Source organism: Pagrus major, chromosome 22 (assembly GCF_040436345.1).
Source record: "Pagrus major chromosome 22, Pma_NU_1.0".
Lineage (NCBI taxonomy): Eukaryota > Metazoa > Chordata > Actinopteri > Spariformes > Sparidae > Pagrus > Pagrus major.
The window spans coordinates 11,235,317-11,260,695 of NC_133236.1; the positions used below are offsets into that span (position 1 = coordinate 11,235,317).

At 40.4% G+C, this 25,379-nt stretch overlaps 1 protein-coding gene across 1 annotated transcript in view; it reads right to left on the minus strand.

Moving 5' to 3' along the window:
* The window catches only part of fam184ab (family with sequence similarity 184 member Ab), a 94,387-nt gene that overhangs the window by 43,560 nt on the left and 25,448 nt on the right, over positions 1-25,379 (minus strand). Inside the window, exons 8-12 of the mRNA XM_073493225.1 lie at positions 19,353-19,475; positions 17,020-17,181; positions 14,914-15,035; positions 6,191-6,341; positions 3,888-4,100 (exon numbers count right to left, since the gene is read on the minus strand). Coding sequence (XP_073349326.1) covers positions 3,888-4,100; positions 6,191-6,341; positions 14,914-15,035; positions 17,020-17,181; positions 19,353-19,475 — 771 coding nt within the window. The remainder of the gene's footprint in view (positions 1-3,887; positions 4,101-6,190; positions 6,342-14,913; positions 15,036-17,019; positions 17,182-19,352; positions 19,476-25,379) is intronic.

A 25,379-nucleotide genomic window follows, 5' to 3' on the forward strand; every position in this document is an offset into this window, starting at 1 on the left:
TACTCTTTCTAACTGATGCCTTTTTGTTTACTTTTACTGATAGATGAGACCGATCGACTGTTTCAATGTGTTTATTTTTTCCATGTTTCAAGCCAAATTTTCCATGTGGGACAATAAACAATGAACTGAACTAAGACATCCGAGGATAACCAAAGTCATTAGGATTCATCCTCCAAAGAACTTCAGTTTGTACCAGATCCAATGGTGATCCATCAGATTGTTTTAATCGAGACAAAGTGGTGGATGGACCAACATTGCAACCCCTTAATCCCTGCAGCTTCCGTGTCTAAAAGACAAAGGTACTAGTTGCTTTGCCTTCACATACTGTACATTTATATTTATATGAGTATATTCTTGCTTTTACTTGACATGTTATATGTTTTGTATTCTAATTTGTGTTAAGAGACTTTTCCAACCTGATCGCAAGAATTAATGTTGGCGATGTACGTTTCTGCAAACCATGGATATGTTGAAACTTTACATTTCTTCATGTTGCAATTGTACATTTCTTGAGGTTGAATTTTCAATTTAAGTTTTAACAAGCTGTGCTTATAGTCTGGTTAGATTTAGGCATGAAAACACTTGGTTAAGATTAGGAAAAGATGATCTTTTGTTCTAAAATACCTGTTTTTGTTGCCATGAACACAGCTGAAAACCATCCCAACATTTATTGAACAAGACTCGGTCAAAACCTAGTATATGGCTGGACTGTGTCTGGTCAAGATGCAAAAATGTTCCATTTTGTCAGTGGGGTAGTCAGTAGAGTCTACAATTTAAATCCCTGGATATTAAATGCTGCAGAATATTCTTTTGTCAGCAGGGCGATAACTTAGGAATGAGGTGCAGGCAATTTGGTGAAGCCCCAGTAAACACTCACTGAGGACCTAAGAGAAAACAGGTCGGAGAAAAGAAATGCCCCCTGGTGACGTAATAACATAAGGGCAATGGGTAAACGCCAAGATTTGACTGCCTGGACCAGTGCTGTAACTTCCTCACTTACTCACAAACAAATATGTTATCATGGCTGGCCCCACTGTTGTAGTCCAGCTAAAATATGCAGTGGTTTCACACTTACAAATGGTGAAACATAGTCTTGAACAGTGGTCTCTGCCTTGTCATCCCACCACCATCCCCTCCACCAGCTCATAAAGATATAATGTGAACGTGATGAGACACGTATTGTAGAAATGCCAACATTTTACTCTGGTAAAACGATATTCTCCCTCTGAAAACTTATAGGCAGAAAGAAATGAGAGCAAAAGTCAGAAATAAGACAAGTAGAACAAAAGATGATAAAGCGAATCAATAAGATGCAAATTGCTCCGTGCACACTCGTTGCTTCTATTTGTATCTTTTCAGCAGCGGAAAGTTGGAGAGCTAAATTAGGTTATGTGAATGTGTTTGTGTAGCGGGGATTTGTAAAAACTTTATTACTCCCTGGATGTCACTGTCTGCGAGGTGTGAACTGATAACGCCAGACAATCTGAATGTACCTCCCTTCCACCCAAACACACATAAAGCACACATACACAAATCATCCCTCTAATGCCTCCACTCTGGATAATTGAGTTTTCTCTCCCGGCACCGCTGACAGAAATATAAACACCCCGCCACCATAAAAGCCCTCCGTAAAGCTTCTCACACTTTGTTTCCCTGCTTATTAACAAAGACTGTGACAGGAGAGAGAATACTCGGAGTGTCTGACACAAAAAGTGGTCAATTTCGTGGTTCTCTTGAGGGATGTTTGCATCAGAGGAGAAACAAGTGGAGGAGGAGAGGGAGATAACAGGGAGGAGCGTGTTTGTTGATGCAGTCGGTTCGGTTTACAGGAAAATAATGAAGACTGCCGATTTCATAAGTGCAGCGTGACTCAGAGGTGATATTCTTCCTCCACATTTGCACTCAAGGAGTTGCCAGAAACACATCATAAGGACGCCACTTCCTGACCTCCATCCCGCCTAAAGCATTAATACAATTACAGCGTCCAAGTCGGAAAAAGGATTTGGAATTGTGATGTATGGCTGATCCAAATCGACCTTGACTGTGAAATGGAAGGATTAGCTCTGAAGAACATTTTCTTGGCACCTTGAGGCGCGTGTATGTTGTGTCTGTGCATGCATATTTTGACATTATGAGGAGGAAACACAGAGCTGTCAGTATAGCTGCTTGGTATAGAAGCTGTCTGCTGTCAGTGAGAGTGAGTAACGATGCTGATGACTCACTGCCAGTCTAACCTTGACTCTGACAAGGCTCTATTGGATTAAAGTGTCATGGATGGCTTCCTCTGAGGAGCTTCTCTAACTGGCAGAGGAGATGACATAAATGCTGCAGCTCAGAGTTCTTGTGTTCTTTTAAAATGGGAACATTGTTTGCATTTAATTACGGGATAATCATTATTTTGAAGTTTGACAATTCAGTGCACGGAAAAAGCAGGTTGTCACATTTCTACAGCCATTATACTATTTTTAACTATGAAACTGTCTGCCTGACAGAACTGTTTATCCAGTCTACTTTACACTTGGCAGGTGTGTTGCTGAGGACCCAATGAAGTGCAGTGTTGAATTTGGTGGAATTTGCAACTGGCATAGATGATATGAAACTCTTATGTCACGATTATCCGTAATGCCATTCATGATAGTATTCCAACAATCAAAATATGCCACTAAACATGGAGGGCAAATCGGTGTTGGGCTTAGAATTTTGGAATGACTTGTGGCAATTAAAAATAAGTCGGGAGATTGTAGGACTGTGTCTCAGCGAGCTAGACTGCTAGACATGAATATTCATGATTATCCTGAAAATGGAGATTCACTACAATCAACTTATAATGAGAGTTTTGAGAGATCTGCGATAAAATCTTTTATTTTCCCAATCCCTTCTTTGGACGTGTTAAATATTTATAAGATTTGAATGAACAGTGAGCATCGCTCTGTGCTCTGGCTTCATGGCTCTGCAGACTAGAGCTAGGCTCACACGTGATCCCTCTCATGTGATCTCATAGAGAAGCAGATGTAAACAAAACAACAGCTTGCTGTAGTAATGCGTAGCAGTAAGAAAACAAAAAACAAATGCGGAAGGTTAAACAAGTCTGGATGAGTGACGTAGTCAACCGAGGTTTTCTATTCTTCAGCAAGAACGTTAACGCTAACGTTAGCCTCAAGGACTAGAATATGTTGTGTACTGGGAATAGCATAAAACATAGCAATATTATTTTAATGTCATATCGCCCCGCCCTAGGTGGTATTAGGTATTTTTTTAGTTCGAAAATATCATTATAAGCATTGGCGTCAAGTGGGGTCATGTTTTTTAAAAGGGGCTTTCTGTTTTGTTTGTATTTCGTGCTCTACTAGAGCACAGGTGCTTCACATGCTCTCATGCTATTGCACTGATTAACAGTTGCTGGCAGTAACATGCAAAGAAACACAGCACTGTGCCAGCTAAAAGCAGGGAAGAACAAAAAAACAACAACCTTGCAAACATTTTATGAAGAAGAAATTGCATTCAACACATAGTAGCGAGTAGCGTTGGATTATGGGAGTTGTTGTCTTCATTGTTTACTAAGTTTGCCGTTGCGGATAAATGCAGAAATGTTCCCAGACAAGATAAAGTATTAAAGTTTAATGTTCTATTTAGTTACGTATGCCGACTTCCTTCCTCACTTGCTAAAACATTGTCTGATGTTTCCCCTGATGTTATAGTGAAGGGCAGCCGAATAAAAGACAATGTTACCTTGAATAAAAATAGAGATTTCTCTGGGTTTGAACATTGTTGAAAACATTTGGGATAATCTAATTACACAACATTAAATCTTCTATGCTTCATTAAAAAAACACTTTAAAAACTCTTTAGATTGTATTGTTTATATGTGTGTGTTCTCCACCACTCACCTTCAGGTCCCTCTGCCTGGCGTGCTCCATGTCCTGCATGGAGCAGCAGTGGACCTCCTGCAGACGCTGCTGCCGCCTCTGGTGCTCCGTCTGCAGCTCGTCCAGCTGCATCCTCAGGTGCTCCCTCTCCTGGTTGAACTGGTGCTGCAGCTGCTGCAGCGACGACTGCGACTGGGACAGCTGCATCTCCAGACTCTGCTTCAGCAGGGAGATCTAGAGGAGAACACACAAAATAATAAGTGGACTGCGAGAGAGACCCTAACTGGGACAGCTGAAGAAGCTGCTGCGTTTGCACTTTTGCATATATATACTTATTAAATGAAAAGCAAGTAGATGGTGCAGGAGGAGTAGGAGGAAGTTTAGGCTGTCTCTGGGGAGCAGCATCTTTATGCAGCAGAATAACAAAGAAAGGGCAAAGAGGGGGTGGCAATTAGGCTTAAACAAATGTTGCCGTATTAAGATTTAAAGCCTTGAGCAAATAAAATTCCTTACTGTTTGTAAATAAATTATTTGCAGTAGGCTTCATAATAAAATGCGGCTAATGCTGCAGTGCAGTGAATGTAGCGCTAGAATTCATTGTTGGGAGGAAGCAGCATGATTCACCAAATTAGTCTGTCTAGACAACTTAAGACAATGATTATTGGGGAAAGCGTAGAGATAAAAAAGTACAGCCTTGTACAAACTGCTTTGGCAGTGCTGTATTAACTGTGGCCATTCAAATACAGGACGTTTTATAGAGAAGCTGAATAGCACTTTAGTGCAGGATGTAAAGTTACTCTCACTCAGGGAGATGATAACCTTGTCTGCTTCACCGACTTCTGAAGTCCCTCGGAGCAAACTGACAGGAAGAAACCTGAACTTTGAGCACAAGAGAGACTGAGCATTCAAGCGGACCTTGAATGTTTAATTCATTAACACTATGAAACAAAGTTGGAATAAATATTGGTAAATTAATCACCTTTTGGACTCCTGAAAGAGAAGCAGCTCAGCCTCAATAGCTGCATCCAAAATTTGCATTATATGACCAAGACATGAGTCCAACATTGTGTCATGAGTTGGATAAACATATAGTTATATATGCTGTATTCTGACCCCATTAATACCATGTTTACTTGCTGATACAACTGGGTTTCTGAACTGTGAAATGTGCAGGTGGGGAGAACAGCGTTGATGCTTAAAACAACTGTGTGTCATCTGAAAGCGCTAACAACTTGAGAGTCGTGTAGGCAGCGAGGATATGATGGATGGTCGACTCTTATGTCTCATCTGATGTGCAATGAATATTATATAATTAAAAAAAAACATAGTCTCTCCTAATTGAAATGGCTTTCAGCCCAACGTCAGCCTCACACTTATATTTACAAAGCTGATACATACATTTGGAGTTGTGCTTTTTGTTAACAAACTGTGAGGCATCTTGTGTGAGAGCAAAAGTCACTGATATAATAGTCTTATAAAATACAGACCATTAGAAAAGAGTCTGTACCATCATTTGATTTCCAAACACCATCTTCTGTCAGTGTGTGTCTGACCGCTGCTCTGATTTGACATTGGAGTAAATAATATGGGTCAGCTGACTGCAAGGCATGAAGCATTAATCACTGGACGGGAGCTGATGGACAGCACAGGCGTGACGACGACCGGCAGCTGATGTGCGCAGAAATGAACATAAATAAAGCCATCGACACAGTTTGTCTGGGAGTATGATGACCACAGGAGAGCTTAGTCACGCTACATTAAGATTACCGGCTGGTCATTAGCAACAGCAGCCTGCTCTGGTGTATTCACCGCTGCATCGAGTAATGAATGTGTGAGCGGGTTTGTCCACCAGCGCGAGGCAGAAATCCGTCAGTCTGGCATCGACAGGAGGTCTTACAGGAGCAACATGAGCGTTCAACGGAGGCAGTTGCTCTTATTGCCGTCCTCATCCTCTCTCTCCCTGACCATTGATTTTTTTACTGCAGGTATAATTACAGCCATTCGCCTAGAAGCTGCAGGCGTCTAGTACTTCGTGTTCAGAGAGATCCGCAGCCCGAGTTAAAGATTAAAACAATCTTTAACAAGTAAATGGGGGTATCTCTATTAAAGTCCTCCATATCCAGGACTAAAGATTATCTCTCTGTGCCTGGTTTGGACTTTTAATTTGAACATTATTTCTTGTGCTCCTTTAAAAAAACATAAAAAACCAAAAGCTCTTCATCATGGTGCCATTTTATTCCTCTCTATGTAGTTAAAAGGACCACAGAGGAGGCTGGTCAACTTACTGTACTGCACAAATACAGATCTGATGACATTAGTTGTACCTGTTCCAGCAGGTCCTCCACTTTCCTCTGCCAGCTCTCCCTGGCGTTGCTCATCTCCTGCTCCTTGCTTTGTGCCAGCTGAGCCAGGGCCGAGGCCTTGTCCTCCTCATGCTCCTCTTTCAGCTCCTCACGCAGCTTCTTACACTCCTGCCTGCAACACAAAGAGACACACAGACACTTACGTAAGCTTCAGGTGCCGGCTATTGAGTTTGATTCACTAAACCTGCGACAAAACCAGCGAACTTTCCAAAAAGCAAAACAAAAGAAAGTACTTGACTAACACTTGAATAATCACAATAATGAAATCCAGTGTGATAGAATGACTATGTATGAGCAAAGTGTTTGGGAAAAAAAGAAGATAATGGCTAAAGAGAAGGGGAGAACTCAAATGTATCATAAGGCCTGTAGACTTTACTTAATTGCTAATTACTTTACGTAAATAAATCAGGGTTTCTTTTGTCGAGATGAACAACACACAGCTTTGATAAATTATGGCCTCATCAAATAAAGATGACCAACATGTTAGCAAACAGTTTAGTCAATGTTCATGTGACCTGATTAATGCAAGTCCATTATTCCTTCTCCTTCCAGCTCTGATTCGGTCTCCAACAGTCGCTGATAAATAATAGCCAAGTCTTTAGCTCTTATTGCTCCGCTATGATCACCAGCAAGTCTCTAACATTGTGGTACTGAGCAGCCAAAAAATGATGCTATGATCATTTCTTCATTTGCATCTTTTACACAACCTGTTCAAGGCAGGACTGTTGCGTCTTTATTCTGCCTTTCTGTATGTAACTTCATGATTCCACTGGGCACTCCTCTGTGACCTCGCATGTTCACACGGTTCTGTTCCATCCTCCTTCATATCCAATTGTTTCATGTGTGCCTGATATTGTTGACTTGCTCAGATTGTGTTTATTTTGTAATTTTTACTTGATTTGTATGCTCCTATCGATGGTGAGTAGGCTACAGAGGTAAATTATTATTTTTTGACTGTTTTAAGTGTGTTTATTTTCTGGATGCACTATGTTGTTCTGCTGTCTGACTTCCTCATGGCTCAATCTGCTCTGTACAGCTTGACGTGGCTGCCGCCCACGTTCGTCAAAAGTAGACTTGGCACGTATGGAACCACGAGCATTGTCCAGAACGCCCCCACAGAACGGCCGTGTCATGACTGGGACACGACGCAGGTAATCTGGGGGTAAGATACAAAGATGGTTCTGACTCTGAGCAGCACAGAATCAATATCTATGTAAAAGGAGTGAGCTGGAAGGGCGGCAGGATGGGACAGGGGTGTGATTTTGACAGCTAGCAACAGCTAGTACCTAACTCAAAGAAGAAGAAGAGCAACCGAAAATGTCTGCAAACTGGGGAGACAACGAGGTCTGGGAACTTCTTACCCTCCAAGCAGAGGATAACATCAAGATATAGACGGATATATGTTTAGAAAGCACTGCCCAACACGTATGCAAATCTTCAGACTAGAAGCAGACGCTGTTGTGTCACATGCCGTGCCTCTTTTGCTTGCTATCCAAAATCACACATTATCCTGCTGCTGTTTAGTTCAGTGTAAAAAAACTAAGGGAGCGTAGAAAAGGTTCTTTGTTGTGGCAATTTCGTGCAATCTCTGTGTAAAAAAGGGCCATTTATCATTCATCCAACTGAGCTTGATACAGACTGTGCTGCAACAGAGTTACATTAAAGTTAAAGCTGCAAGTCTGCAAGCTGAGCTTTAAGGCTGAATTTAAACCATTCACTGCCTAGAAGATAAGAAATCAATCTTGAATGTTATAGTATGATTTGTTGAAAGAAGTAAATACTTTCAAACAAACTCCCAAATCTTTGTGAGCTTCCTTAAGGCACCTTTTGTACTCTTGCTGTTGTTGACATGGCTTTTATTAAGTGCCGCAAAAATCCAGTGAAAGCAGCGACTCAAACAAAACTCCCCAGCAAAGGTAAAGGTGCTTCTGAGGGTTTAATATTCTCTACAAGGGAACAATAAACGGTCCTTTATCAGAGCTCAACACTGCATCTATTGAGTGACCATCACTCTTAAACACTGCTGATAACAGCTCTATGCATGGCTGTGTGTGTGTGTCTGTGTGTGTGTGCGTGTGCGGTGTGCGGTGTGCGTGCGCCCTGCCAATGTAATAGCTGTGTGGGAGTTGAAATGGCAGCTGTTAAATGAAGTATCGAGGCAAAGCACATTTTTTTGTCACTTTGAGAGCCAGACAGACGGCAGGCTCTCTCTCTCTCTCTCACCCGCTCTCTCTCACACACACACACACAGACACACACACATTAAAACACAGAAAAATGCACACAACCACACCAGACAGTCACGTTCATCATGCAGCACACTTGACACGTGTCATCATTCATGTCCTCGTTCAATACAAAACACGCAGCTACAGACATTGATGCATACATGTCCTCTCTCTCTTTCTCCCTGTCTCTTATACACACACGTTCACACACACTCACACAGACACACACACACAGGCCTTGGGCTTCAAAGAGCTCTGGTCTTTCCTAATAAGCGATGTTCTATAGCATCTGCTGGGCAGGAAGAGAGATGAGGGCAGACGGAGCGAGGTAAAAGCAGGAAGGAGTGCATGCACTGTCAGAGATGTAAGACATATCCTGATAAAATGTGCGATAATTGGCTGGATTCTACTGCCTGCGCCATAAGATATTAGACACACATACTCATTTTGATGGTGTGTGTGTTCGAGCATATGGACTTGAGTATGCTAAGTATCTTTCTTTTTTTTAATTGTGTGCATGCCACAGTGATAAGGCCTTCATCTCTACTTGGCATTAACACGTGTCTTAAGGTTATCTAGAGATCTTATCTGAGTAAAAGTAGCAATACTCTAAAAGTATGTTTTTTATGTTTATGTAGAACGGCTCGTTTCAGAATTATCATGATATTATTGGATAATAATCCTAATTGATAAATTAATCTATGTATCACTTTAAATGCATAATATGTAACTTCTGCCTCTTTCAAACCAAAAGACGCTGGTTGCAGAGCCAGACCTTCTGGAAGGATATACACCCAGAGTCCCATCAGATTCTGCTCTGATCTAAAGCTGTTTACAGGCAGGAGGAGAGCTCGGAGATTACTTTTAAACTTTTGGAATTGAAAAGTGGATTTAACTTCACTCTAATTTATCAACCTGACTGCAACAGCAATCTGCTGAGTGACCTCCATTTTCTACTCAAAATGTTGACTGCTAACTGGAGCTGGAGGGAAATGACTTCAAGAATGTAAAGTTACAGAGAGGAGAGAGAGCCGGAGTCTCTGGTGAGAGCTGAGTTCAGTGAATAAATGGAGTTAAAGTAGAATGTAAAAGTAAAAGCACCTCACAATTACTTGTTAGTAATAAGTATCTACTTAACTTACTTAACTTAGTTACTGTTTAACTAAAAATGTTAAATGTTAAAGACGAACTGAAGAAAATGGTCTTCGATCACAGGTCTGATGGTGATCACAGATCAGGTTTTTATCAATGGGGAGAGAACTGAGCAGGAAACAAAACATCTACGGTATTGATTGTGATTCTCAGTTACACTGGGCCAATCAAGTGGAACATGTTTATTCATGAATCAGTCAGCAGCTGCATTTTTTCTGAAGACTCATGGTGCATGCAGTAGGCTTATTGTTCTTTAGGGCAGCCACTGAATCTATTATTCATTATGGTATCACAACATGGTTTGGTTACCTGTCTGTTTAACTCGAATCACAGATCCAGATCCTGATCAGAAAGGCTGAAAAATAATTGCCATTGTGCCCCCATCTTTTCTCCAGGAGATATTTGAGGAGACAGTGAGGAAGCACAAACCACATCCTTCACTGACAGGATGAACTGATGTCTTCGGGCAGAAGGGAAAGATCACGAGGTATAAACTCTCCTTAGTTACATGTACTTAGACGCGACGCACGGGACGTCACAGGAAAGGGAAATTTATTCAGGTATTTGGTCATGAACCAAAGTAAAAGTTAAGGGATTCATGGTGGTGCTACAAAACCATGGATGCACTAAATTCAATGCCTCTGGGAACCATTAATATCTATAAAAAATTTCACAGCAATCGATTCAACAGCTGTTGAAACATTTCTGTCTGGACCAAAGTGGTGGATCAACTGACCCACCATCATGCATGGCTCAAAAATCACACCCGTACAGCGACGAACAGGACCAAAAGGCAAAAAGATTCAAGTCCCTAACAGGCTCTACAAGTCTCTCTGTGACCAGGACCAACTAGCACGGTCCTGCCTGCTCTTTATTCTGCTGATCTGCTGAACCTCTTCTGTTCATTTGGTAATCCTGAGAGCTCTTTCCATGATTACGCTATCACAGAGAAACCGTCTGTTTCCACTGTGAGACAGGGATTAAAGCCAGCCGCCTTAATTCAGACAGCTCACTAACCACAGTGTACTCACCCCAACCACCAAATGAATAGATGTTCTCCTGAGAATAAAGAGCTTTGCGCAGGAAGACAAAGGAAGGTGAATGAAAGGTAATGAAGAGGAGACTGAGAGGAGGGGAAGAGTGACAGGTAGACAGCAGCTCGCCGGCTTATATTTCTTGTTATTTCCACAGCCTCCACTTTCAAGCTCCACTCTTATTATGACTCTGAGATTCATTAGTGATTTAACTGAATTGGCCACAGTCAGCTTGTCATCACAGCAGACAGAAAATTAGAACTGGCATTCCCAAAACTTTCCTTGATGCAGCCATTTTCAGCCATTAATGTCAGACCATTATTGCTATCACTGCATGTAAGACTGTTTCCTTTTGTGTTTGGCTTTTGTCACTCTTTAATCAAGACTCTCCCAAACTGTTAAACTATTAATTATCTTTTTGTCTGTCATATGTTATACAGCAGGTGCAATCAGCCAAACATAGATGATATCCACGGTGGGAGGAAGGTTGTGTTTGCAAATGTTTAGGGGAAAAGAAATGTCATACTTCTAGGGAGGTATAAAAAGAAGTAAGCTGTCTGGAGAGACACTGGCTGACAGATTTAGGTTGTGATGATTCCCAAGATAGGAGGAAGCGATGCTCGAGGTTCATAAACTGCTTCCTGGTATTTTAACATCACTTCTTTCATAATTTGATGTATGACTTGACACTTATTAGCCCTCTATTTTTGTTGGGTCTCTTGAAACTTGGAGAGGAGAGGATCACAAGGCCAATATAAACCATTAAAAGCATTACTGTAGATAGATCTGACGTGCTGCGACTGTATCAGACACATATGATCTGGTAGTTAACATCTGTATAGATTTCTGGCTTTAACCAAATTGTATCTACCCTTTTTGGTTCTGTGAACTTTTAACAGGGGATTTAGGACCCAACCCCAATTGCCAGACTAAATGATTCTGCAAAAGCACAGATATGTTAAAACTTTAAGTTTCTTTATACAGCAAATTTAGGTTTCCTGAGGTTCAATTTTCTATTTCTATCTTGTCACAACGCTGTGCTTATGCTCTGGTTGGGTTTAGGCCCAAAAACACTTGGTTAGGGTTAGGAAAACATCAAGGTTTGACTTAAAACACCTGTGCTGGTCGCCACAAACACAGTTTGAAATGTCCTGAAGTCTTGTTAAAAACACCCGGGTTTTTATTCCACAAACACAGCTGGAAATGTCCCAATGTCTCGGTAATAACACCTGGTTTCGGTCACCCCAGTAGCTCAGTAGGTAGAGCACGTGTACAGAGGCTTTGTCCTCGCTGCAGCGGCCCAGGGTTCGAGTCTGACCTGTAGCCCTTTGCTGCATGTCATCCCCCCTCTCTCTGATCCCATTTCCTGTCATCTCGAAATTCTGGCCAAAAAATACATTTTAAAAAAACACCTGGTTTTGTCGCAGATGTCTTGTTAAAAACAACCAGTTTTGGCACTACAAACACGGCTGGAAATATCCTGACATCTTGTTAAAAACACCCTGACTTATGACTCCACAAAGGCAGCTGAAAATGTCTTAACATCACGATAAAAACATCCAGTTTTGCTGCCACAAACACGGCTGGAAACTGAACATAGGTCTCCTTAAAAACAGCCAGTGGACACAATCGTATGGATTTTCTGTGGTTTGCAGAAATGTCAACCCCTAAAATTCTATCCTGGCACTATGCTGTGAGGCCGCATATAAAGGGATTTGATTTGATGATATGGGTGATACTTTTAAACCATCTGAGTATCCAGAAACATTGACCGCACTCAAATAATGAGGGCACAAGGGAGAACAAGGGATGAGAGTGAAGTAGTACAAGAAGTGGAGTGTTGTAATGAAAAAATATTGAGGTGCGGAGATATTCACAGGCTCCGAGAATGAGGAAAGGCTGAAAATATCAAACAATATCAAGTGTGACCTTTACAGAGAGCTGGAGCATTAACTGATTAAACAAACTTGCAGGTAGAGAATGAGTGACTCGAGACGAGACTCAGGTCGACACAAAGAAATCAGCAGGTAGTGGGAGCAGCAGCACATAAATTAAATTTTTTTTTCAACAATACAGAGCAACAGCAAAAATCCAATTATGATTTATAGGCCTGTACTTTTCTTCTTCTTCTTTTCACATTACAACATACATTTTCTCAAAAAAGGGTCCTTTAATTTGCTCATTAGAGACATGTGATCAAGATGTGCTCTGAATGTACGACTCAACTCAGTTCGATTCGACTCGACTCACTTCTTTTTTGGTCGGTAGTATTTCTAGACAGAACTGTCAGTGTGTATCTTCTTTGGCAGGATGCTTTGGACACAGCCTCTCTTCATCCCAGGTGTTAAAAAAACACTGACATTTAGGTGAAGTTTCCAACCAACAGCAACCACTTTACGCTTGTATTTAACCTGTGAAATGTCACTTGGAACAAAACTGCTACAAACAGCTGTTGTGTTCAAATGGTGACCTTTAACGCGTCCGTGCCCGAGGGACCGTTGACTCATGATCCGTCCACGTCTGAGAGATTTATTTGATTTCTACCTTCACCCCGATGAAATGGGCATGACCGGAGTTTCACTTGTGCTCACGGCATTAAAAAATAGCTTTAAAATAGAAAATTCTCTTTGTAGAAGCAGTGTCCCAATTACTCTGGATAATCCACGGACCTCACTGTGAACAGCTTTCGATGGGACTACTTTCAAACCAAAAAATAGTCCTTGTGAAAACAGTTGATAATGTGTTCTGTGGATTATCTGGGGTAACTAGGACACAGTTTCTGAAAAAAACAAAACAAAACACAAAAATCATTTTTAAAAATTTGGACGAATCAACCCTGGAACAGTTATCTAAACACCATGGAACGGCTATTGTTAAGGAGATAGTGCAGATCGTCCACTAACCAGGAAGTCGGTGGTTCGATCCTCGGATCCCCCGGCTGTCTTGTTATAAAGCGCTTTGACTGGTCAGTAGACTGGAAAGGTGCGATATAAATGCAAGTCTATTTTTCATATACATGCCCCAATTATCATCACTGAGCTGAATGAAAAACTATTAAATAAGTACGTCCAGTCATAAGCAACAGATTTATAAGAGACAGACTTTCTGGAGGAATAAACACTCACAGTCACATCACAGTCTGCTCTAAACCATTTACAGCCGGGAGGAGAGCTCAGAGATTACTTTTTAACTGTTAAAAAGTGGATTTATCTTCACTCCTGTTTATCAACCTGACTGCAGCAACAGTGATCCACGGAGGTGACCTCCGTTGTCGGTGTTTATGTCTGAAATGTTGACTGCCGACTGGAGCGGGAGGAAAAATGTACTTTGCTTTGTTACAGAGAGGAGAGGGGAAAAAGAAGAGAGAGAACCAGATTCTCTGGTGAGTGCTGAGTGTAGTGATTAGCCTGAATGCAAACACAAATTCAAGTGTTGTTTCTTGCTAACGACCAAATGAAATGCACGTCGCCTTGAGTAAACTTTGTTAGAAACAAGTACATGACTAAACATAATATATTACAAAGTTCTAGTTGTTTTTAGACATTGTAATGCAGAATTTGTATATGTTATATCTTTAAGTTACTTATTTTACTTAGTTTATCTGACTTTTATTGTTATTCCAATAGGCACTGATGTTCCCATTTATTCATCATACACTTTATATTTACAACTTTATTGTTTTTATTTTCATGCTACAATAACTTTAGAGCAATCTCTGGCAAAAGTCTTATCTCAAGTCATCTCATCACAGAAGAAGTAGTATAAAAAACAATAGATTAGAGTATCCATTCAGAGCTGTCTAGAGACAACTCAGCATAACAAAGACAAAAGCTCTCTGTGGTTTTGAGCATTAAGACCGTATTAAATGCCGAGATAAACTCTAATAGAGTCATTTAGTGGCTGCCGACTTCAGTGTGTGAAAAGTATCAGTTCACACCTGAAAACAGTCAATTTCATTCTTTGAGGTCTTTGAATAATAACACTTCAAAGGTCCGCGGATGTTAACAGAGACTTTGAGCTGGGGGCTTTAACACTGGGTTGAGCCGAGGAGTTGCGAGCACTCCAAGGATAATGCTCGGTCACGGTCAATATTGTGAGCTGGATGACCTGTGTGTATACGTGTGTGTGTTTTTGTAAGTGTGGGAGACAGAAACACTTCCATTTCCCATCCTTTCCTAATTTCATGCTCTCTCTTTGTTGAAATACAAGATAAAGACAGTTGGTGTCTCCTCAAATACAATGACACACACACACACGCACACAAACCTACCTGAGTGTTTCAGTCCATTTGAGCTCCAGCTCCAGAGCCATCTTGTCCATCTTGTGTTTTTCTTCTTCTTTGGTGGTGATGAGTTTGGCTTCATGATGACGCTGTTGGGTCTCCAACTCTCCCTGTGAAACAGACAGACAGACAGACAGACAGTAAGAGAGACGGACGGACAGGTTTCAATGGAAAGTGTCGGTGTGCCATCGTAGTCTAAATGCTGCTCAGAGGTTTTTTTCCACCCTGACAAGAATCAAATTCTTTAGGCGACTCTGAAAAACTTTTGGGATTTTCTGTAGTGTGAAAAAAGGTTAAAGCCTCTTTGACTGACATTGCTGAAAGCCAACACAAAATGTTGGCTCCTGGCAGTGTCAATCCAAAAACAGAAGTGACATGGAAGCCCTTCAAAAAACTACTCTGGTCAAAACTACGTCTACGCTGTAGGACTCAAATAATTCATGGATGAATTGTAGAGTTGATAAACAGAAAAAAAAAAAAAAATGGAATCAGGGGTGATGTTGGCACCAGGATTTGAAATGCAGTCCACTCCTATAACACTGTTGTGCTCATTATGGACAATTTTAAAAACAAATAATCAAATTCGATACAGCAGGACCAGAGATATCACCTTCTTTATTCCACACATTCTTCTTCCTTTTCAAAACCTAGTGCCTACATTACCCACAATGCACCTTAGCCACTGAGTGACATCACTGGAGGCAATTAATCAGATTAAATGCAGCTTCCTTTGGAGCCACAAAGGGCTTTATACTCCTTTTTGTACATATAGAGTAGTACGCCCCAAGACCTGGAAACACACTTAAATATGTAAAACTGGTGCAGTTACCCTTCAATTGTGTTGTGATTTATCAAATAAAATAGCCATTCATGGATCCACAGACTTAACTGTGGGGACTTTACCATTTTCTCTGTTTTATATAATTGCTAAATTGAATATATTGTGTTCTTGACTTGTGTTTAAATGACTGTAAACAGGCTTTGGGCAGACACCTCTTGAGCTTTAGGAACGTGGTGGGCGTTTTACACAATTCTCTGACATTTCTGACTAATGCTGTTAGTCGTTAATTAAAAGAAAAAATACTGGTGACTTTTTAATAGTAACTAATTAAATTCAGAGGTAATGACAATAATTGTTATTTGCTGCCCAACAAGGATATGTTGTGGATGGTGGAATCAGTCCAACACTGCGTGTGTATATATGTGTGTTCTCTTTCTTTTACCTTTGGACCAATTTGAGTTTTAGATCTTGAGATTAAGGATATTTTTGGGAAGTGAGGACATTTTGTGTGTCCTGGTTGAGATTTAAAGTTATGTTAAGGTTTGAAGTTGGGTATTTCTCATAGGTGGTGGAGGCTCCTTCAATCACCCTTGCCACCTTTTGACTATTAACGTTACCTCGTGGCTGTCGTTTACCTTTTTGGCCTGGCTCAGACTAATGTTTTCTGATCTGACAGGAAAAAGTCTAATGGTCTAAAGCCCCTGCAAACTCCCTCTATTCCTTCTCTTTTCTTTGGGCAGGAAGAATAAAAATATGTCTCCTGTCGCAATAAATTGTGTTTTATCTTGAAAAATGAAGCTGGCAGACAGTGACGATGGACTTTGCAGGAGAATATTCACAACTAGGATTCATTTTCTGAAAAACCTTTATGGTTCTTTTGATCAGTGGACCCTTATGGACTAAAGGAATATAAATTACCGAGGAGTGGAGGTAGGGAGTCACCAATTTTTTTTGACGCTTTTGCTGACCATGCTGGAAAATCTGAATTAATTATGTTTCGGTTCTTCTGGTTTCTGTTGAATGAACTAAGCGACTGAGTTGTAAAGAATCTCACTGATCTAACCATCTATAGCACGCTCATATGGTTAAAACTTGAATATTACTATGAGCCACATTGAACTAACGTTAGCTTAAACAGATTGCTGGTGAGATGTTGGTTCTGACTGATTTGAAAAAGCATCATAAACACCTAATTGTTTGATAACAATGATAACCTAAAATTAGGTTATCATTGTGTTTATTAGGATGAACATGGTAATTGTTGGCAGGGCAGCTGGGCCCCAAACAAAATGTGTTTGTGTGTCCATGCAGACCTGCAGTGCAGTCAGCAGGTTGCTGGTCTCTCTCAGTCGGGCCCTGGTGGCGTCCAGCTCCTCCAGCAGTTTGTCCTGTGCCTCCTTCAGTGTGGAGATCTGTCCCTCAGCTGTTCCGATGTCACACTCCCCCTGCTGCACCTCCTGCTGCAGCCGAGCCACCTGCAGGGAGGAGAGGCAGACAGTCAGAGTTAGACTAAACTACTCTGTTACACTCGAGGCTGTATCTCAGTGTGGCAGCAACCTTGAAACTACATCAGCATTTTATGCTCAGCGAGGTGGAATTTCCATCAAAAATGCATTCAATAACCATTTCTGGTTCTGATTTTTAAATGAGCCTGGCCCGTACACTTCATGCTAACGTGGCAACATAGCTTTGCAATGCATCAGATATTCATTTACCTCAATTTTAAAAGTACAGCTTCGGAAATGACAGCATTGAGCGGATAAACAACAGCAACAAACACAGAGCAGCACAGGGGTTATTCACAGGGAACTGCTGTTTTCAAAGAAAAATGATAAATCAACATTTGTAATAACAAAGACTAACAGCTCCTGACTCAACCAGGGACTGGATTAAACAACCTTTTGTTAGAAGAAAAATAGAGTTTCTGTCTTTCTCTTTTAATCCCAAGGGTTTTAACACACACATACTTCACTTCACACACTTCACATTCAGAAAAGCTAATTAATGGATCATCAAAAAGTTAATATCTAATATCTACAAAAAGCAACACATAACAGGAGCGAGTAAATCATAACGCCACTTCTTTACATTCTTCTGATTAGAGCAGCGTAACAGTTTCCTTTGTTCTAAATCGCTTCTTATAATTAAGTCACTCTGAAATATGTCTTAAAGTTGGACTGAGCTGTTTGGTTGCAAAGTAAAAAGTTAGCAATATTATAATTAGAAAGCTATCAGACATTTAGGTCCTCTGCAACATTTGGGTTTATATAGTTTATTTTCCACACAGGTGATTTTAAAGTCTCCCTGAAGAAAGACGACTGCAAAATACTGTCTCCATCTTTCAAATGGCAAATACTATTTAACATTCAAGTCACACATCCAGACTTGAGCTTCTATAACTCTTAGAGGTGACATTACCAAGAAGAAGTTCAGAAAAGCAAGTGAGAAATTCCTGACAAATTAGGGCTGGGCAATATTTCAATATGAGACTGTAATGGCCTTAGATTTGTGTCGTGTGTTGTCTGTTCCTGGTTTTACAGGTTCAAGTGATGCAATTTTCTGAACTAGTCTACTTGTTCTAATACTTGCCTTTACCTACTTAGTCATTATATCCACACTAATATATACTGTAGCTAATATATATAGCCCACAAATGAAGGCCATATCCTCCAGCCCTATTACAAACCAATTCAACGGATTAACAAACAATCTTGCCGTTTAGTAGCTGTTCTGGAGACATGATCTTTGTCAACAGGGGCCCAAATGATCATGGATGAAGTTTAAATCTCAAATTTTACATAGATGAGAAGTCTTACAGCATTCAGAACATTGCGAAATTTCAATTTCAAATCTACATTCGAACATCTGCTGATGAAGATCATTTAACGAGATCAAAAGCTCCACAACAGTTACTAAATCAACCTTGGGGTGTTCATTCTTGACCTTTTCTGACCATACTCCAAAAAGTTTTCTGACTGTATTCTTGATAAGTAAGCAACCAAACACAGCTGCAGTGATTTTAATCATGCAATTTTTTGTAACCGTACAGTTATTTCAAAGCTTTTACTGATCTGACACCAATGCACACAGCCCAGTTGCCAGCACATAATGTTAGCAGTTAACGTTTCTGCAAACCTAAGATTCGTCCATGGTTGACATTTGTACCAAACATGGTATATCATGTTCACATTAAATGCTTATTCGCCAAATTTCACATCAGCCACGTTCACCAACAAGGCTGACAAATGGCTGACAGTTCAAGTCACCTCACTGGATATTTTTAAGGACACCTGGGGATATTTCCAGCTGTTTTGTGGATACCAAAACCAGCTATTTTTCACAGGAAGTAGGATCATCTCCATCTGTGATCATGGCTACCAAAATGGGTGTTTAAAGCCAAATTGTGATGTTTTCCTAGCTGGGGTTTTTTTGTTCTTGAACCTAAGCAAGGTGATAACCACAGTGTTGTGACAAGAGACAAATAGAAAATCAACCTAAACAAACATATAGTTGCAACATAAAGAAACGTTTAGTTTGAACTTCTGTTCTGTAGTTTTGCAGAAACGTACTTAGCTAACATTTATTCTGCCAATTGTGTTGGCGCACAATAAGCCATGGTACAAATTTAAAGTCTAAAGTGTCGTACCTCCTCATTGGCTGCAGCGAGTTTGGAGGTCAGCTCCTCCTGCAGCTCGTCCAGCTGCTGCCTGAGAAGCGTCTTCTGCTCCTCCAGCGAGAGGCGTTCCCTCTCAAACTGCTGATCCAGCTCCTGTGGAAACAGAATCAGAGACACAAATCTGTCAGGGCGAGTGAGTGATAAAAGCCAAAGAGCGTCAAGACGGAACAAGATCGAATGCTCTTTGTGCCCCGATCAGTCATTCACATGCAGGTGAAACCGGTCATGTCCCTGGCCAGTAAAACTGTACACATTTTATTGGAGGCCAAGTAACATTTCATTGGTATTCATAATGTTTTACATCTGTGAAGATCCTCAGTCATCCAGGTAATAGGATATCTGAGAGAGGGTTAGTCGAAGGCAGTTGGATTTATACATAGTCAAAAAAAAGCCAATTTTCCTTCAATGTATTAGAACAACCATGACTTTAAGAAGCACTTTTACCTTGTTACCTTGTTTCTGTGTTAAACAAGTCAAACTGTATTAGGTCCAGTCATGCTCAATTCATGTTAAGCCAAGTCATGCTAAATCAAAGGGATGTCACATAGTTAAAAAAAAAAAAAAAAATCAATACAGCAGAACCGGAAAAAAAACCCGACGCCTACATTACCCACAATACAATTTAGAGTGACATCACTGAAGGCATTTTATCAGATTACGTGCAGCTAAGGTAAAGTCAGTAAAACTGGCGGAGTTACCCTTTAAACAAGACTAATTACAGTCATGCTAGCAGCTCCAAGAGGCTGTAATAAGGTACTGTGTTGCTTTGGAGTAAACAGCATGCTAATAAGCTCACAATGGCAATGCTAACATGATGATATTATGCAGATAATGTTAACTATGTTAGTCGTCATTAGTTTTGTAGGTATTTGGTCAAAGCTAGATGAAAAGCAGGGATCATTAAAGTGAATCCTTCTCAGATATACATGAATATCACGCAAATCAATACAATAATTGTCGAGATATTTCAGTCTGGACCAAAATGGTGGACCAACCGACAGACCAACACATACACATGCCGCTTTCATGGCTAAAAACAGGAAATGGATGTGCTGGAGGCTAAGGCTGGGCTTTACGATGCAGGAGACGCATTTAAGATTGATTTATTTGTTTATTTTATTTATTTGAAGACAGAGACTGAGAACAGACATCTACTCTGTGAGCAGTATCACACTTGTCTCATATTCTCCACTTTTGTGCAGTATTTCCTCAGTTGTGCTGCAGATCCAGAATGTGCCTCCCTCGCTCCTCTTTGTTTGACATTACATTCAGTGCATTCATCTGTACACATTTCTAAAAATACTTCAAACTATTTCATTGTCCTTGACAGAGAGGAGAGAAAGAGCTCCAGCATTGTCACCATAATAAAGCTTATTATGCCTGCTGATGAATGGGGAACGATTTCTGTTACAGTGTGCAATGATTGCTGCTTTCCAAGGACAATTAGAGCTGAGGGAAACTGCTGTAATGTCAAATGAAATTTGCCACCATTATTCATTACATAGGAGGATGGAGTTTGTAATGCTGTAAAAAAAAAACATTCAGCGCACTGACTGCTGTGACACAGCCCGATAAAAAGGAATGGAACTTCACAGAAATCCATCTGAAAGGAAGTAAGGGTGAGAAATCAGAGTAATTCATGTGTAATGCTTCATGACATGTTGTGTTTCACCAGCCGCTTATGGGGTCACAGGGTGGAGAAAGTTCTTGTGTTGGCAGGATAATAACTGCGAGAACTCTTCCTCCCTGACACAAATAAGCATCCGTTAAACATTTGGTGTAATTTGGTGTAAAGAATCAGACTTTTCAGCATGTTATTCGAATTATTCAAAGACTCTTCCAAATGATTCAGAGTTTTGCAAATGTCGACCTGCATGAACACTCCTGTTTTTCCAACAGACTCCCTGTGGTTGCTGCAATAGGTTCAGTGCTCTAATGCAATCTTTAAAAAGCCAAGATTGGGGCCGGTACCTGCCCACCTCAAGGCCATGATGAAACCCCATGCTACATCAAGATCTCTCCGATTTCCAGTTAGCCCGGAGCCTTCTTCTCCCACAGGTCCTTTCAAAGGCTCTCTTGCTGCTTGTGAAGCCAATTGTGAAATATGTTTGGGGCAGAAAGCAGGACTCAGAATCAGCAACCACAAACTTTCTGTTACTTAGCCTGTTCAAGGAATAACTACAGACTTAACTCCAGGCTGTGCTAACTTTTTGCTATTGTAGGTGTAATCCCTACAGTCTGTAATTCTACATAAAAATCAAATTTCTAATAATTAAAGCTGAATTGATTAATTATGTTGACCCCTGAGGCAGCAGAACAAACTGTATAGGCTGGAAAAGACACTGACACATTATTACCTCATAATAATATGTTATGCTAATATGTTAGCAAACAACTGCCTGGAAAAAAAGCTACATCAAAAATGTGTAAAAAGCAATGAATACAAGGTGTTTCCTGCTTGTAATAAGTAAAATAAATCTGCCAATGGAACAAGTAAAAAATCCTAAAAGTCCTCTAAAACTACAGACATAACATAAAGTACAACATAACTACATTATTTAAATAAAAAAACTGTTAGTAGGTAGTTGAAGCTTGACAAGCCAATCATTTTTCTTATGGTTAGCTAATGTCTGGACTGATGCTGACGCTATCACATACATATCTATATGTCTTATTATCAATACTGAGTAGAAAAGCTTGGTTATCTCTTTAAAAATTTAGAAATTGTGTTAAATTTTAATTTTATTTGGGTCGTGTTCGCAAGATGGTGAATTTCCAAGTAGTATAGCATGTATGGACCCTGACACTGTGATACCACAGATGTACTTATACCAATTCAGACACCTAAACCCCAACCCTGAAATATAGCAATCAATAAACCAAACAAATGAATCAATGAACATGTCGTTTTTTTCAATATGTGAATAATCACATTTGTGGAAATACATTTACTGCTACGTAAGGAGACTTCCACCAGTCTGATGATGATCAAGGACATGAGACACAGGGGACCTTCTGAGTCGATCCAGAAACAGACAAAGTCAGATGAGGAGGAATCTAATATGGCACATCAGGATTCCTGTCGTACCTGCCGCTCGATATCGGGGGCGAGACCGAGTTCTGCTGCAGACCTATTCATTTAAATTCCAAGCCCTGCCTTCTCTCAGACAACTCTCATTATAATTTAAAGTAATGAAAGGATAGAGGTGATGAAAGAAAAGATCATTAACTAGACGCAATGAAACACGGATCAAACAAAAGAATCAGGAGATGATGAATTGAGGGATGAACAGGCGTTTCTTCTCGACTGTCTGCCCTCTGATTTTGCCGAAAATACATAAAAGTAGATCAGGGTGAGTGAGTGACAAGCAAATGAACGTTGCTTCCTCTCTGTCAGTCTCTAAATCTGGACATTTCTACGATGACACTGGCAACAAATTCATGAACAGGAGGGAACAAAGGCAAATTATTGTGCATATCAGAACACAGTGGGAGGGATTATGAGACCATGGAAATCACACAGGGCCTGAGAGGAGGAAGTCTGCAGAGGGAACGCATATCTAATAACAACGGAAACGCGTAACGCTCTTCTCTTAACACAGCTGTCATCTCTGATCTGGTCTACTGTGGAATATCATTTAAAACACAGCCTCATTATGCATCTTTGATGCAAGAGAATTCTTGATCACTTGCTTTCAAATGGCTGTCTGTGAGTGGAATAAAGGCCTCTGTGGAGATTAGGCATCATCACAAGGCTATTTCAGGCTGGTGGAGCCGTGTGCCTCGGCTGCAGTCAAATTAGTGGTAGGCTGTGGTTTGGAACAGCTAGACCTCGGGCTCATTAAACAAGTCCCAGGGTCTGGTTTGTAATCCTAGGGGGCAATTTCATCGTCTCATATCAGATACAGAGGATGTCCTGATGCTGGAATTTGGCTGTTTGGTTCTGTTTCAACGCCAAGAACCAGAGGGGACAGGCTGCACAAGCTTAGAAGCTGCAGGTTGTTCTGTTAAAGGCTGAGGAGTAAGTATAACTGTGCTTGTTCAGAAGGTAAAGTCACTAATATCCTTCGTCAATCCCAAATCATCTTATATTATTATGTGTATTCTTTGAGGTTGTGGCCTTCAAACTTGTGATCTCCCTCCCAAAATCTGTGGACACTCTGCGCCCCTTTACGAAGCAATCAACCTCTTTATATTTCTTTAATTTGTTTTTATCTTTAAAGACTTAATATTTATATTTCATGGTGTTAATACTCTTCTTTACTCTGCATTTTATCTCTGTTTCCTTATTTATTTTTTATTGTGAGGCTACATTAATAAACTAACTAAAGGTACATTTAAATGGTAAATGGTAAAATAGAAATTGTACTGCATTTATATAGCGCTTTTCTTCTTTAATGGTCAAAGAACTTCATAATTTTATCTCTCATTCACCCACTCACACACACTCACACACTGATGGTGGTGGAGTTGCCAGGCATCAGGGGCGGCGGGTAACGTAGGCTTGAGGAGGCTCCCTAAATGTTCTGCTTTAGTTTCATACGTAGTGATGTGCTGATCACAGTTATATTCACAGGATATTCTGCGGATCGGGTGGCCTGGTCATAAAAACAGTCATTCTGATTAATAGCAGCTGGGATGTTGGTGAAATATCATCTTTAATGAGGAAAATATTAATTACATTATCTGCAGCGATCCAGGATCCTGTCTTCCTGATGAAGTTAGACTACTATATTTTAACAAAAGAGATCAATTGTGACGCCACTAAAGTTGTTTATGCCACTCCAACACAAAGCAAACAAACACTATATATGTATTTTATATACATCTGAACATTGTTTAAAAGGTTTCTATTCTGGTATTTCACTGCAGGCGGGGCTTGTGCATTTTTAGGACTCTCTTTATGAAATTTGGATTTCTAGGTTGCCTTTTTCATCTTCAGAAAAAACAAGCTTGAAATGTTCGGATCACGGAACACTAATAACATGAATCAGCTGTTTTTCTTTGAAGTACCTTCAAGAGAAATTCACATTTTATTCAGAAACTCACTTCAGAGGAGAGAAGGATAAACCTCTCTGGGTAAAAAAAAAAAACTGAAAACTCTCATGTTCCTACCAAGAGCTAAAAAAGTAATGGAGTAAAAATATATACCATAGAATATGCAGTAGACACGCAGTGTAAAAGCGCCATCCAAGAAGTGGGTGTATACTGTATGTATGAGCTTAAGTCCTGTTAGGGTCGCCACACTCTGTGCTAAGTAAGTAGCAGTGAAATATTTATGATGGAAGTTTTAGAAACACACGAGTACACACACACACACACACACACACACACACACACACACACACACACACACACACACACACACACACACACACACACACACACACCGTACTGCTTGCCGCCAGAGTCACATCCCTCAGCCAGCACTCACATCCATCTCTTTCACCATCACATCATTTTGTCCTAATTTTGATTACTTTACTCTTTTTATGCTCTCCACTTGCAGTTTTATGTGCAGTAAATGTCACGACTATGAATTTAAATCGAAGGGTCGTGCACCCATCTAAATGTCAAAACTCCACACCTTTTCCCAACCTTAATGTCCTGATTTATTTTGCAGATTGTGGTGCTTAATATAATGAATCACACAGTCACCTTGTTATCATTTAAGGTGACAGATGAGAAAATATGTAGAGAAAAGTTTCAGCACAAATCTCTGATCTGGAACACAATCGTTTATGTTCACACTCCCTCACATGTGTATGTAGCGTGTTAATCTAATTAGATTGACACACTGGCACGTTAAGACAGCTGTTTGTGTTTGAGTGTGAACAGGAGGAGTAGCAGTTTGAGCGTCGGCCAAAAAAAGCACATCAAGCCACTCTTATCACCTGTGTGACTCATCATCAGGCAGCGTGGAGCGTCCACATGTGGCTCCCGTCAGCCGTCGCATCTCCAAACTTTGTTTTCATTGAGAATTTATTCACTTTGTCT